At 35.5% G+C, this 12,898-nt stretch overlaps 1 protein-coding gene across 2 annotated transcripts in view; it reads right to left on the reverse strand.

Moving 5' to 3' along the window:
• Nucleotides 1–2,937: 2,937 nt before the first annotated feature.
• The window catches only part of LOC131053340 (uncharacterized), a 169,287-nt gene continuing 159,326 nt past the window's right edge, over nucleotides 2,938–12,898 (reverse strand). Inside the window, exon 8 of one of the 2 annotated variants that reach the window (XM_057987939.2) lies at nucleotides 2,938–3,421. In XM_057987939.2, coding sequence (XP_057843922.1) covers nucleotides 3,322–3,421 — 100 coding nt within the window. In that variant the 3' untranslated portion in view covers nucleotides 2,938–3,321. The remainder of the gene's footprint in view (nucleotides 3,422–12,898) is intronic. The other variant, XM_057987940.2, reaches the window with a different exon arrangement.

The following is a 12,898-nucleotide window of genomic DNA, read 5'->3' on the forward strand; positions in this document are numbered from 1 at the left end:
TCTACTTTACATGTCTACTACATTCAATTTTTATTTGATATCAATTTTATGATGGTAATTTATTGTTACATTCCAAAGCAATAGTTCACACAACATTTATCCTTAACCTGGGGGCTACCTTGGGGTTAATAATTCCTTATCACCCATCCTCTCAACTATCCTTAACCTGGGGCTACCTTGGGGAATAATTCCTTATCACCCATCCTCTCAACTCCTTGGATTATTTTTCTCTAAGAACCTGCCTTGGGCCAACACATATATTCTTTTTGCAACTTTGTACTTTTCCCTTGCCTCAAAATTGCTTTTTTATTTTTTATTATCTTGTGTGTGGGGGTGGGGGAGCATACAATTTACAAAAACCTCTATTTGCATGCCCATCATGAAATACTCAAAGTGGCCCTTCATGGGTCTTACACTACATACCCTAGTTAATGTGACTTTGTGGAAAGGGTCTTATATTGCACAAGGGTTGAATGCCATTTTCATGGGTCCTACACCATGCAATGGTTAAAGTGATTCTTCCACAAGTCCTACTCCACTCATATTAATCGTGGATTGTATCCTTTGTGTGGGCCAAATAGGTAACAACTCCATGTTTATCATATATATCATAATCCCTTCAATCTATTCAAACTCTACTTTGAGGTATCATTGAGTTCAACTTGATTACATCTTCACAACTCCCTTTCAAACTTGATTAAAATTGACCTGATATTTTTTAAAATTGTACAAAATTGTGTTTCAAGATATTTCTATAAAGTATGACGACTTCTCTTAATATAGGTTTTGAATATATAAAGATGATGCTAGAGTGAAGATAACAAAACAACATCAAGCAAAGATTCTTTAATATCCTTTTAAAATCAAGGATAATAAAATACTTTTATTTTTACTTTAGCATTCTTGATTCATTGTAGCTAACACATTCTAAAATAGAGGCAAAATTTAGAGATGAAAAGCGTCTATTTTGCACTTTTTGCTCTTGTTTAGCATTGACTCATAACACTTATTTTTTATTTATGACTACCTAATTTGGACCATTTGGCACACCAATTCTACCTAAACTTACACCTTATATCACAAATAGCTTTGTTCACACATGAACTTTGATCTTTGCTTCAACCCTTGCCTTCTTTCACCTTGGATGTTGCTACATACAATCATGTTCCTAATGGTTGAAAACTATTTTTTCTTATTGACTTCTACTTTTCCATCCCACTTTAGAATGCAACTCCTTTCCTAAACTCAATAATTAATGACCAATTTCGAGATTTAAGAAAAAAATCAACATAAACAAAAGCAAAAACACTAAAAAACACATCAGGCAAAACAAAACACACAAAAACAATAATAAGAAGCAATCATGACAAAATAGACACATCTTGTTGCAAGGATTCCCATTAGTAGTAGCACACACCAAATCCACTTTAGGATACACAATTTTGCTCATTTCCTAAGGAACCAAACTCAACATTTCTCAAATTTAGTTGGGGATCTTATTGAGGCACATCCTTATATGTGCATGAGGAAACACCCTATCCACAAAAACCAATCATGTTACAAGTATATGTCACATGAGCATAATTGAACACTAGCACAATTGTACAAGACAAACAATACCACAACCTTAGAACAATACTATACCTTACAGGACATCGCTATATATGGTCCCATCTTAGTTGACACAAAGCCAACAGACAACTATAAACAAAAATCAGAAGTGCGGACGCAATTGAATTATCCCATCTACAAAATCTTCATAGAAAATCAAAACAAGCAAGCGTGTTTCTCTCACCCTGCCTCTTTTTAACATTTCCTTTTATATTCAACCTCATCCTCTTCTCGATTCTTTAGATTAGAATGTAAAATGTGCTTGAACATTTAGTCTTTATTCAAATTCTAGATCAAAATGAGTGAAATTCATAGTTAAATAGGTTAGCTTCATCTAGTAATCTATATTTTTTTTCTAATACGCAACCTCAAGAGTCGGAGACATCAATGACTCAAAATACAACTCTCAATAAAAACTTGGGAAATGGCAGCCCCTTCTACTACAAAAGAACTTGTTCGTTGGATTGAAAAAGATGGTTGTAATTAAAAGGTTATGCTCATAAATACTGTTTTTCTTGTATGATGTTTCAACATTGACATGTAACATTGTTCCATTATTTTTTTTTTTCCTCTGCTGTCATTGCAAAACATTCTTGCTAATTGCATTAATGCTGCATGCATCCTTTATATTTTTGTTTTCGTTACACTGCATACTTCGTGTTAGATCTCACTTCTTATTACCAATCTTTCACATGAATGGGACTAGATTGTAGTGGAGAAATTTGTTCTGTGGCAATCCTCGTAGTTAACTAATTGTGAGATCTGATGTTACCTGGGTCGTACCACTCCCAGTGTAAATATTGGCACCATTTGGATTAAAATAATATAACTTATCCAGTCAAACAGATGAAAACGACTGATATGTACGCTGGTTTAATATTTAGCTTGAGAATTTTCTTAAGAAAAAATTTGACCATTTTGTTGAGAGTCCGTCATTTCTTCCAGTTGTATTGACAAGTTAAAATGGAATAGTTAAATGTTGTTCTTTTTAGGTTAGCAATCTAACTGCCTGTCTAAGCAAGTCTACTGATTAAAACCCCTCTTAACTATTAAATGTAAAATAAAAGGAAACAAGTTCTAATAGCGTCGCTTTCCAACATCTTAACATCACCAATGCTTGGCAGAGGTTCAACTATGGAAATCACAAAATACAGTTGCACAAATCAGCATGTCATAACAAAAGAAAAAGTGCAAATTGATTAAATAGATGACAAAACTCTGCTTTTGCTCCTATAGGCAAAGATTCAATGTCTTTTATGTCCATTCTAGACATGACATTGATCACATAAATCAAAGTCTCTATTATGAAGCAAAATACAAGATGCATGGTTTACAAAAATTAAACTTATTGTGAATAAAAGTGGATTATGTTTCTTAAGGTAACAAATGATATAAAAGAATGTTAATCAGTTGATGCTTACAAAAAATACATCAAATGCAATGATATTGTACAACCTCTGAATTTATGCAATACTTCTTCCCATTCCATCGATCTGTAAACTAGTGGTAAGTGGGGTGCTTACTACCAAGATGTCCAGGTTAAATCTCAGTTGGTTCATTCATAGAATCATACACCCACAGTAATGTGCAAAAATGTGAAGGTTAAACAAACAAACAAAAAACTCTGCCTTAGTTACATTCACAGGAAGCAAGTCCAAAACTGAATTCTTCATGGTTCGTTAGATGGTGTTATTGACCTTTCATTTGAGTCTACTTTGACCCAAGTTTTGTAATCTTGCGCCAAGGTATTGATAAGGCTGCAGAAGCTACTCTTCCCAGTGCCGAGTTATTATATTTTCTGCAAAAAAGACTTTGAAACATGTGAAGAAGATTCTGAACAAACGTAATTGCTATAATTATAGACTATCCTCCAATTAATTCACAAAACAAAAAACAGAATGCCAAGCATGCAAGCACAATGTTGGTACATGCAAAAGTTCTAAATAAAAATAAACTGGGTCGTATGGTTCATTCCTGCCCATTCTGATGAATATAACAAAGGTATTTCTTGCAATTGACACCAGATTAAAAATGAAAATCTCTCTTTCAGAAATTCTATAATGGAAGATGTTTGATGATTGCAATAGAAATCAAATACCAGCCTAAACAGACATCGTTCTTATCAATTTCTGTTCTTTTGCAGATCTGAAAGGACCTGTTTCTATGGTTTACTGATATGTCAAATGTAAGAAGAAAGAATCTAAAGAATGTTGACCTTAATTCTGTGCAAATTTTGCAGCATCACAAGACACTTTCATTAAGGGTTTATTCATATTTAGATTTAGATACAATGGTCCATTATTCGACATAGAATGGTAAATGAAAAATATGGCATGTAAAATACTTCTTGTTTGAAGATGCATGTAACTTCATTATAATAATCTTCTATTTGAATGTGATATGATTGACCCATCTCACTGTGGAAAGAATTTTTAATCTTTGAAAAAAATAACAAATTTCCTAAAAGAAATTGTTTACTTGTTTCTATATTTCGGAAAGCTTTAGAGTTTTCTTAATTTTGTAAATGTATTGAAGTCGCCAAGAAGTAACAACATATTTATCTATGGTTATTCTAAAGAGCACAAACCCCTGTTGGATGTAAGTTGTAACAACTGTAAACTCTGTGTATCCAGCACACAGAAAATAACTGGAGAATTTCTATGGCATAGTTACTAGGGGACTGAGTACCGTAACCCTTGGTACTTGTCTCCTCTACTGGAAAAACATTCCCATCTTGGAGACTCATATGACATTAAAGAATGCACTAATAGAATTGTCATTTTATATTTTTTCCTTAAAAGTTTTATAAGTTTTTATGAAACAGAATTATTTCTTATCAAATCCCAAAGAGGTAATAGGACAAAGAGAAACAATAATAAGGTTTAAGATGTGTATATACATATAAATTTTATCAATTGATTGAAAATATAGTCATCTCTGAGGACAGACTGCCACATTTTTAAAATAATGCCATTCCCCTTGCATTCTTTGTTTGCAATCTCTAGGTAATTATAGTTAAAAGTATTGTTTTATATCATGATGATAATCACCAAATATCAATATAATTAATCTTTTTTTGTTCACATCTATTTCAATATTTCAAAATATTAATTTATTATTTTAAAGCTTTTTGGAACATGCCACTAATATGCTGATAAAATAAATATTTTAAATTTTAATTTCATTGTTGTAAACGGACATCGTACAATTTACACCTTTGTTTCGATTTAAAGTTGCATATCTATTTGGTGATATCTATTTCAATATTTTTAACCATTGTAAGCTTACTACAACTACCCACCATGTGTTCTCATCTTGCCCTTATGGGATCTTGGTGATCAAGACATGAGCATGGGAATAAGAACAATATTGATCATCATTATCGGTGATAGAATGGACAGATCGACTAAGTATGGGAAGAGAAGACGATAACATCAAAACAAACATTGATTCAGCATACGGATGAAGTCTTTGTATGCATCAAAGAAGGCACTGATTATAAGTGGCCAACATCCATAGCATAAGGAACATTACTAATGATCGATATTGACAATGATTAGATTATGATCTTTATCAAGGGATGAAGATCGTATCGACTAAGATATGGACCAATATCAGAAAGAGATATCGTCTTATATCAAGGTATGAAGGATCGGATATGATCATAAGGATATTGACTACAAGGGTTAATTTAAGAGATCGATGGAGAATAGCGACACATGCAAGTATCGACAAATATAATCTCAGCACCATTAAGCATCTTTAATCAATGAATAAGATTAATCGATATCAATTATGTATGAAGGCAGCGATTAGTAAAGAGACTAATCGGTGGTTACGAGATGAATAATCAGATTACAGATGAAAGGATGCGATTAGCATAAAGTCAGATCGATTATGAAGGCAAGTCTAATAGATAATCATAAATATCATGAAAAGGTGCGATTAGTAAAGGAGATGATTAAGGATAGGCACGAGTCAAGTCTTTTGCAATGTGACTTATCATTCCAATTACAAGACATAAGAAGGCATTCAAAATCATTCAATCAGAGGCATCGGATTTGTATTTTATTTATTCTTTATATCCTTATGGATCTGCTCTTTATCGAGCATTGCATTTGGCACATCAGGTTGCATGCGTACATATTCATATCCAAGACAGCACCATTATTCATTGTTGCAAGCATAAATCTCCAGATCAGGAACAGCAACATATCACCATCAGTGATATTAGCATATTCAGCATTGCATAAGTATATTGGCATACCAGATACAGAAAGTATTATTACCATCAATAAGGGGAAGTCGATTGCATGAATTGAAGGATTAATATCAGACACAGCACTTGATATCAGCATCGCTATCATCAGTGGAAGAGGTCAATTGCATAATTCCTATTGATATATTAGGAAGAGCAAATATCTCTCTCTATATTGTATTGCGGATTGGAATATCATAACTGTGCATAATTCCTAAGGTCATATCAGATATAGCATTGATCTACAATCCAATCTCTACATTATTCTTTGAATAGTATTGTCATATCTTATCAATTACACAACTTTATACACTCATAAGTGGTATCATTAATCATAATTCATAATAACTATAAGCTTTGAAGGAAAGAAATCTCTTGCAATTGATTCTTTAAGTTTTCATAAGGAAAGAAGTCTCCTGCAATTATTAATAAAGTGAATTGTTCCCTAATTTATAAAGAATAACATAAGGGGACATTACAAGTGGTATCAGAGCATTGCATTTTGTGGTTATATTGCATTGTTCCTAAAACGGGACATTACAGAAATGAGGTGGGATTTGACTCACTACCACTCAAGCCTCAAACAACATTTGTATATGGACTTGAGGTTCCACATACCTTTGGGTATATTGGAATGCCCTCTACGATTAGGAGAAACATCAACACAAGAAACCATCGACCATCTACAATCTGCAATAGATTGATTAATAGTTAGCACTTGGAAATTTCTCTCTTCAGAAACCAGATAGTATGGCTACAAGAAGGTGGAATCATCTATAGTTGGAGGTTTGAAATATTGGGCTAGTTTATTTTTTACAAACAAGAAAAATATATTAAAGAGTTCATGGACCAAACATACTCTAGCCTAGTAGTTTCTCTCATCAACCTTGCACTAGGAATAGAATTGGGCATATTTGCTTAGAGATTGGTAGATCTACAAAGACCCAAAGCATCTTTGAATGGTGATACAATGGGGTTAATGAATTGCAATGTTTAGTATTGTGCTAGTTGATTCTCAAGTGTTCAACTTCTATATAGTCTACTACTTTGAAATTTCCACGGGAAAAATATCACAAACCAAGAGGAATCTGGCCTTTATTTGAAAATTTTGCCCATAGAAAGTCTAAATAGATTTTTAATCATTGGGGAACCTACCATTGCGCTTCTCTTGTTGAGTTGATTGTTTTGATAAATAACTCTCATACACCTTTTGGTAACCACAAGTGACTCAAATTGAGAAATGGTTGCCATTCTTAGAGCCTCACTATGGAAAAATTTGCTATAGAACTCATGACCATCAAGGACTTAGTTTAGAAGAAACCAAGTCTTGCATTGCTAGGCTCAGTATTAAACATAATGCAATGCAGGTTGCCTTTTCACAATTGCAACCATAGGGGCAATAAAGTGGTCAACATAGCTCCTTTGGACATAGTTCTGGTTTAGGACATCACACCTTTGGAGGAAGGCACAATTTAGATGACTACCACAATGTACACCCAAATTTGATGGAGATAACCTCGCCAACAAGATTACCAAGAAAAACAATATTTCACCTTAAAATCAAACCCCTCATATGACAAAAAGTATCCATAACCTCATTTGATCTATAGAACATGATGCCACATAATGGTATTGTTGGAAACGTTGTCATTGATGTCAAAGGTTGATGTTGCCTTTTGTTTTTTGGATATGTTGTCATTATGTCAAAGAGTGTTGATGCATTGATATGTTGATGTCAAAGGTTGTTTTGTTTAAGCAAGAATGAGATTGTTGAAATTATGGTCATAGACGTCAAATTGAAAGAGTGAATGGGGATACGACCCTCAAGAGTTTAGTGTTCAATGTTCTATTGGCAAAAGGTATGAGGTAGAGTCAACTCTCGACCTCCAAAATGTACCAACTCTTAAACATTTGGACTTGGTGTTTAACACTTGCAAATTTCATGATTGGTATCTGGTAGGTTGAAGGTCCAACACCCGAACCCCAAAATGACTTTTGGCTTCACTGATCGGACTTTGTACTTAAAGATTGTTGAACTCATTTATGTAAAGTGGTAAAGAGGATCCCCAACCCCCGACCCTTGACCCCCAACCCTCACTTGGTCTTCGACTATCGCTGATCAGACATGTGCTTTAAATTGTTTTAAATTTGATGGTACGAGGTATGAAGTACTTTTGACCCTTGATCCTTGATGAAGTTTGATCACTCTGTGAAATTCGCTAAGGCTTTTGGGCATAGGCATTTAGGTGTTTGATTTAGCATGGTCAAGGACAAACCCCAACCCCTGATAAGCTGACAAGCAAATATGACTAAGCTTTCAAAGCTCTTCTGTTTTCAGCACTCGGCGATTGTGTCTAAGGCATGACTTGCATTTTGGTAAGAGGAAAGAGCAATCCTTAATCCACAACTAGCAAATCTTGAGAAGTGAGATGCGTGCGAAAATGTTCCATCTTTTGAGAGAAAGGCAAAGTAGATTTATTTCTAATACATGTAAATGTTTGTAGAGAAGATTAAGTGTAGAATATGAAATAGATTGTTAGAGAAAAGCTAAATGCTCATCAATGCTCATCATCCATTGAGGAACTAATTTTTAGAAAGCAAAAGAGGTCGGTGTCTCTTGGACAAAGAGATCGGTGTCTCTTGTTGAGTTGGTTGGTGGTCAGTTGTGGGGATTGGTGTCTCTAGTAGGTTGGTGCCTACAAAATTTGTGAGTGGAGGTTGGTGTCTTCAATAGGCTGGTGCTTGCAAATGCTCTAAGATCTGTTAATCCATTTTGTGAGGTTGGATTTGGACAGTAGATCCAAGTAGTCCTCTGTGGTTTTTCTCTAGAAATGGTTTCCACGCAAATCTATATTCTCTCTTGTGTGGATATTGTGTGCTTCTTGTTATCTCTGATTCTCTGTTATTGGTGTTATGGGTGTTAAGTTTTAAATTAAGTGAAAGTTTACCTTATATTGATTCACCTCCCTCTCAGTATAAGTGTGTGCTCAACAATTGGTAACAGAGCGGGTTCCTTTAGAATAGTCTAATTGCTGGAAGGTAGACCTCGAGAGCACACATGGCATGTCAAGAAGGATTCTCCTCAAATAGAGCTCCATTGTTTGATGGATCAAATTATGTTTTTTGGAGCATAAGGATGTGAACTTACCTGATGGCTTTAGGGTTTGACATTTGGCAATTTGTTATGATTGGTTATCAAGATCCTACAACCCTATCAACAAATTTGGCTAGAAAGAAGGCTAGTGAAAACAATGCAAAAGCCATGAATGCTATCTTGTGTGGTTTGGGAGAATCTAAGTTTGTCAAAGTGATGCATTGTGGATCTATGAAGGAGATTTGGGATAAACTTCAGAACATCTATGAAGGTGATGACAAAGTTAAAAAGGCTAAACTTCAGACTCAAAAGATAGTTTGAAAGCTTGAAGATGACAAATAAAAAAAATGCTGCTGCCTACCCCCTTTGTGTGGATGAAGTTGTCAACACCATCTGAGGACTTGGTGAAAAGGTTGAACACAAGATATACATGTGGAAACCCTTAAAGGAGAAAACCAGAATAAAATACCTTCCTTATATATAGATACAAACTTAGTTTTTAACCAATTTAAACTTTCAACGAATCTTATCAAACTTCAATCTGAAAGCCTGAAATTGAAATTGGAATAAAAAAGAGACGCAACCAAAAGAAGAGACAATGTACAAGATTTTACATGGAAACTCAAGATGGGAAAAACCACAATGAGTAACGCTGCTAGATCTACTGTCCTAATCCAGTCTCACGGTTAAAGAATTTACAATTTTTAGGCCACCGACCCAAGGAATCACCAAATTCCTTATAAGAGAACCAACTCTTCCACAACAAAAATATATTGACCTGAGCACCAACTCTGTGATATTCTTAAAGCACCAACTCTAAGAACATTACAATCACTTGTTACAATTTGGTTACAACTTTTTGAAATTTCTCTTTACAATATAAGTAGACAAGTATTATACTTTGAACAAACTTCAGATGTACCAAAATAAACTGCTATGACTCTCTGTAAACTGAATACAAATTGAAAGAACAATTCACATAAATCTGAAAAACTTGTGTGTGTTCTCAGCAAATTCTGAAACAAAACTTGTCTACAATCTTAGAGCACAATTCACATAAATCTGAAAAACTTTTGTGTGTTCTCAGCAAATTCTGAAACAAAAGTTGTCTAAAATCTTAGAGCAAATTTGAGGGAACAAAATCAGAGCACTACTTACAAAAAGAAAACAAAATCAATTTACTTTCATTGTTATACCTGATTTTCTGATCTTCAAAAATTACCTTTCCTCCTTAAAACTGTATTACACTTCACAAAACATGCTTTTCACAGTACTGTTGACATGTTTTTTAGGACAGTGTCTAACACAGAATAAAGTTGCCTAATGGTCACTTCACTCTCTCTTGATCAAAGTGCGATTGCATGCTAAGATTGCAAGAAGTTCAAACAATCGACTCCAAGGTTCCTTCAATGCGTGGATGTGACTCAGTTGGCTGATGTGATTGCTGGTAATCCAAGGGGGCCTTACGTTTGCATCATTCTTTCACTTCTTTGTTGTGGCTGGAACTCCATCATCGGATATGACAATTCTGCGATGCCGCTGCTTCGAACAGACTAAAATGAACTGAAAGAAAAGGGAAAGGGTTTAGAAGGATCTAAATCTACTCCTAAGGGCAGTGATAACAATGAATAGTGCTCTGGTGGACAAATTCCAAATAAACCAAGCTCTGCTTTGCCAAGTTTAACTACAACTCCGCAAGAACCGATGCAATTTTCTGGGGATGCTAGAGGATTTTCAAATCGAGAAAGTACATTTGAATACCCAAAACGGCGCAATCCAAACGACTATCCACAATCGAACTTAGCACGAATTTAGGGGGCTCAGACTAACTTTACACTGCAACTTACAATCAGCAAGATGCAAAAAGTATGAACCATGAAAATTCATCAGACACCATTACATTCTCCATTGAAATCAAAGCACTATACTACTTATACTCTAAGTGAGGAAGGTGAAACCATGCAAGTCTTGAAAAAATAACTTAAGTGGACACCATCAGAGAACAATGTTTCACTGTTATTATCCCAAAACTTATTGCAACAATTTCATACAAGGCTCCCTCCCCTTTACAAATGAGGGGGCCACCCCTTTATATAGGCCTCAAGCCATGATTACATGCAAAACCCTAATTAGGGTTTTCCCTAAAAGATTCCCACACATGATGGAACAAGGTGGGAATCAACAATAAATGCCCATTATGCCCATATACAATTAATTCAATGTGCCCAAAATGGCATCCATTGTGCATTAAATGCACCATCTCTTTCAAATTCGCCCAATGCACATTGAGTAGTCATCCATGCAAAATTTACACCATCATCTCATAAATGCACCATCACCTCCACATGTGACGGTCGCATGCTAAAGGAATCTGCCATAATGCCTCAAATGTGACGGCTGCATGCAGAGAGATGCTTCATTAATTCAACGTCCATTGACTCGGCTGCCACTTGGAGAGAGAAAACTTTCTCTGGGAAGAATTTTCTTGAGATTTTGAATTTTCCTTGCTCTAGAAAAGATTTTCAATGATTTTTCAACATCTCCTATTTTTTAGGAATTTCCACAATTTTAGGGTTTTGGTCCAGGAGAGAGAATTCTCTTGCGTATCCATATCTTCAAAAATTTCTAAATTTGGAGGTCATTTGAGCCCTGAAAATGGATTTTTTCAAATTTTTCCCTGGGGGGGAAATTTCTTGTTCAGTTCATCCCTGATTCCTTCCTTGCCTTAGAAATTTTATGTTCAATTCATCCTTGGGTGTGATTTCTTCCTTGCTTGGAATTTTGTCCTGAAGGAAGGAATTTCCAACACTTAGCCGAATTTTCACCTTTTTCAGGAACTCTGTCATGAAGCAAGGAATTTCCAACACTTAGTCAATTTTTCACCTTTCCTGGAATTATGTCTTGAAGGAAGGAATTTCCATTACTTAGCCAAATTTTCATCTTTCCTGGAATTCTGTCCTGAAGGAAGGAATTTCCAACACTTAGTCAATTTTCACATTTCCAAGAATTCCGTCGTGAAGGAAGGAATTTCCAACACTCGGCTAAATTTTCACCTCTCCTGGAATTTCTTCTTCTTCGGTGCAATTCTTCTTGGATAAAGGAATTCATCTCTTTGTGCACTGTTCATTCTAGTGCCCTCCACAAGGCCAGGGTGAAAATTCCTCCTGAAGAAGGAATTCATTGTTTTGTGAATTGTCCATGTCTCCTTTTCAACATCCCTATTTTTTAGGGATCCTCCTAAAATTTAGGAGCCAGGTTCATTGGATGGGGAATTTCATCCCGATTCTGAATCTATAAAATTTTCCATACTTTGTCAAGATCTAGTGTCTAAAAATAGCAAATTCAAAAATTCGCCCGAGGGGAATCTTGCTTTTTATTTCTCCTTGACTCCTTGGATTCCATGCCTCAGGCAAAATTTCAAATTTTTAGCTTGGGTGAAATTTTCACCATGCCAAGGATTCATGGATTTTCCTTCTCTCCTTGGGAATCTCATTTTAGCGCCTGACTCCAGACTTGGGTGCATTTTTGCTTTGTCTATGGACTTGCGGATTTTTCCACCTCTCCTTGGCTTCTCCATTTCAATGCCTGACTCTAGACTTGGGCGCATTTTCGCTTTGTCCATGGACTCGCGGATTTTTCCACCTCTCCTTGGCTTCTCCATTTCAGCGCTTGACTCCAGACTTGGGCGCATTTTTGCTTTGTCCATGGACTCACGAATTTTTCCACCTCTTCTTGGCTTCTCCATTTCAGCGCTTGACTCTAGACTTGGGCGCATTTTTTGCTTTGTCCATGGATTTGCGGATTTTCCTCCTCTCCTTGGGATCTTCAATTCAGCGCTTGACTCTAGACTTGGGCGCATTTTTGCTCTGTCCATGGATTCGCAGATTTTCCTTCTGTCCTTGCCTTCCTCATTTTGGCGCCCAACTGCATACTTG

The sequence above is a fragment of the Cryptomeria japonica genome, chromosome 3 (genome assembly GCF_030272615.1).
Source record: "Cryptomeria japonica chromosome 3, Sugi_1.0, whole genome shotgun sequence".
Lineage (NCBI taxonomy): Eukaryota > Viridiplantae > Streptophyta > Pinopsida > Cupressales > Cupressaceae > Cryptomeria > Cryptomeria japonica.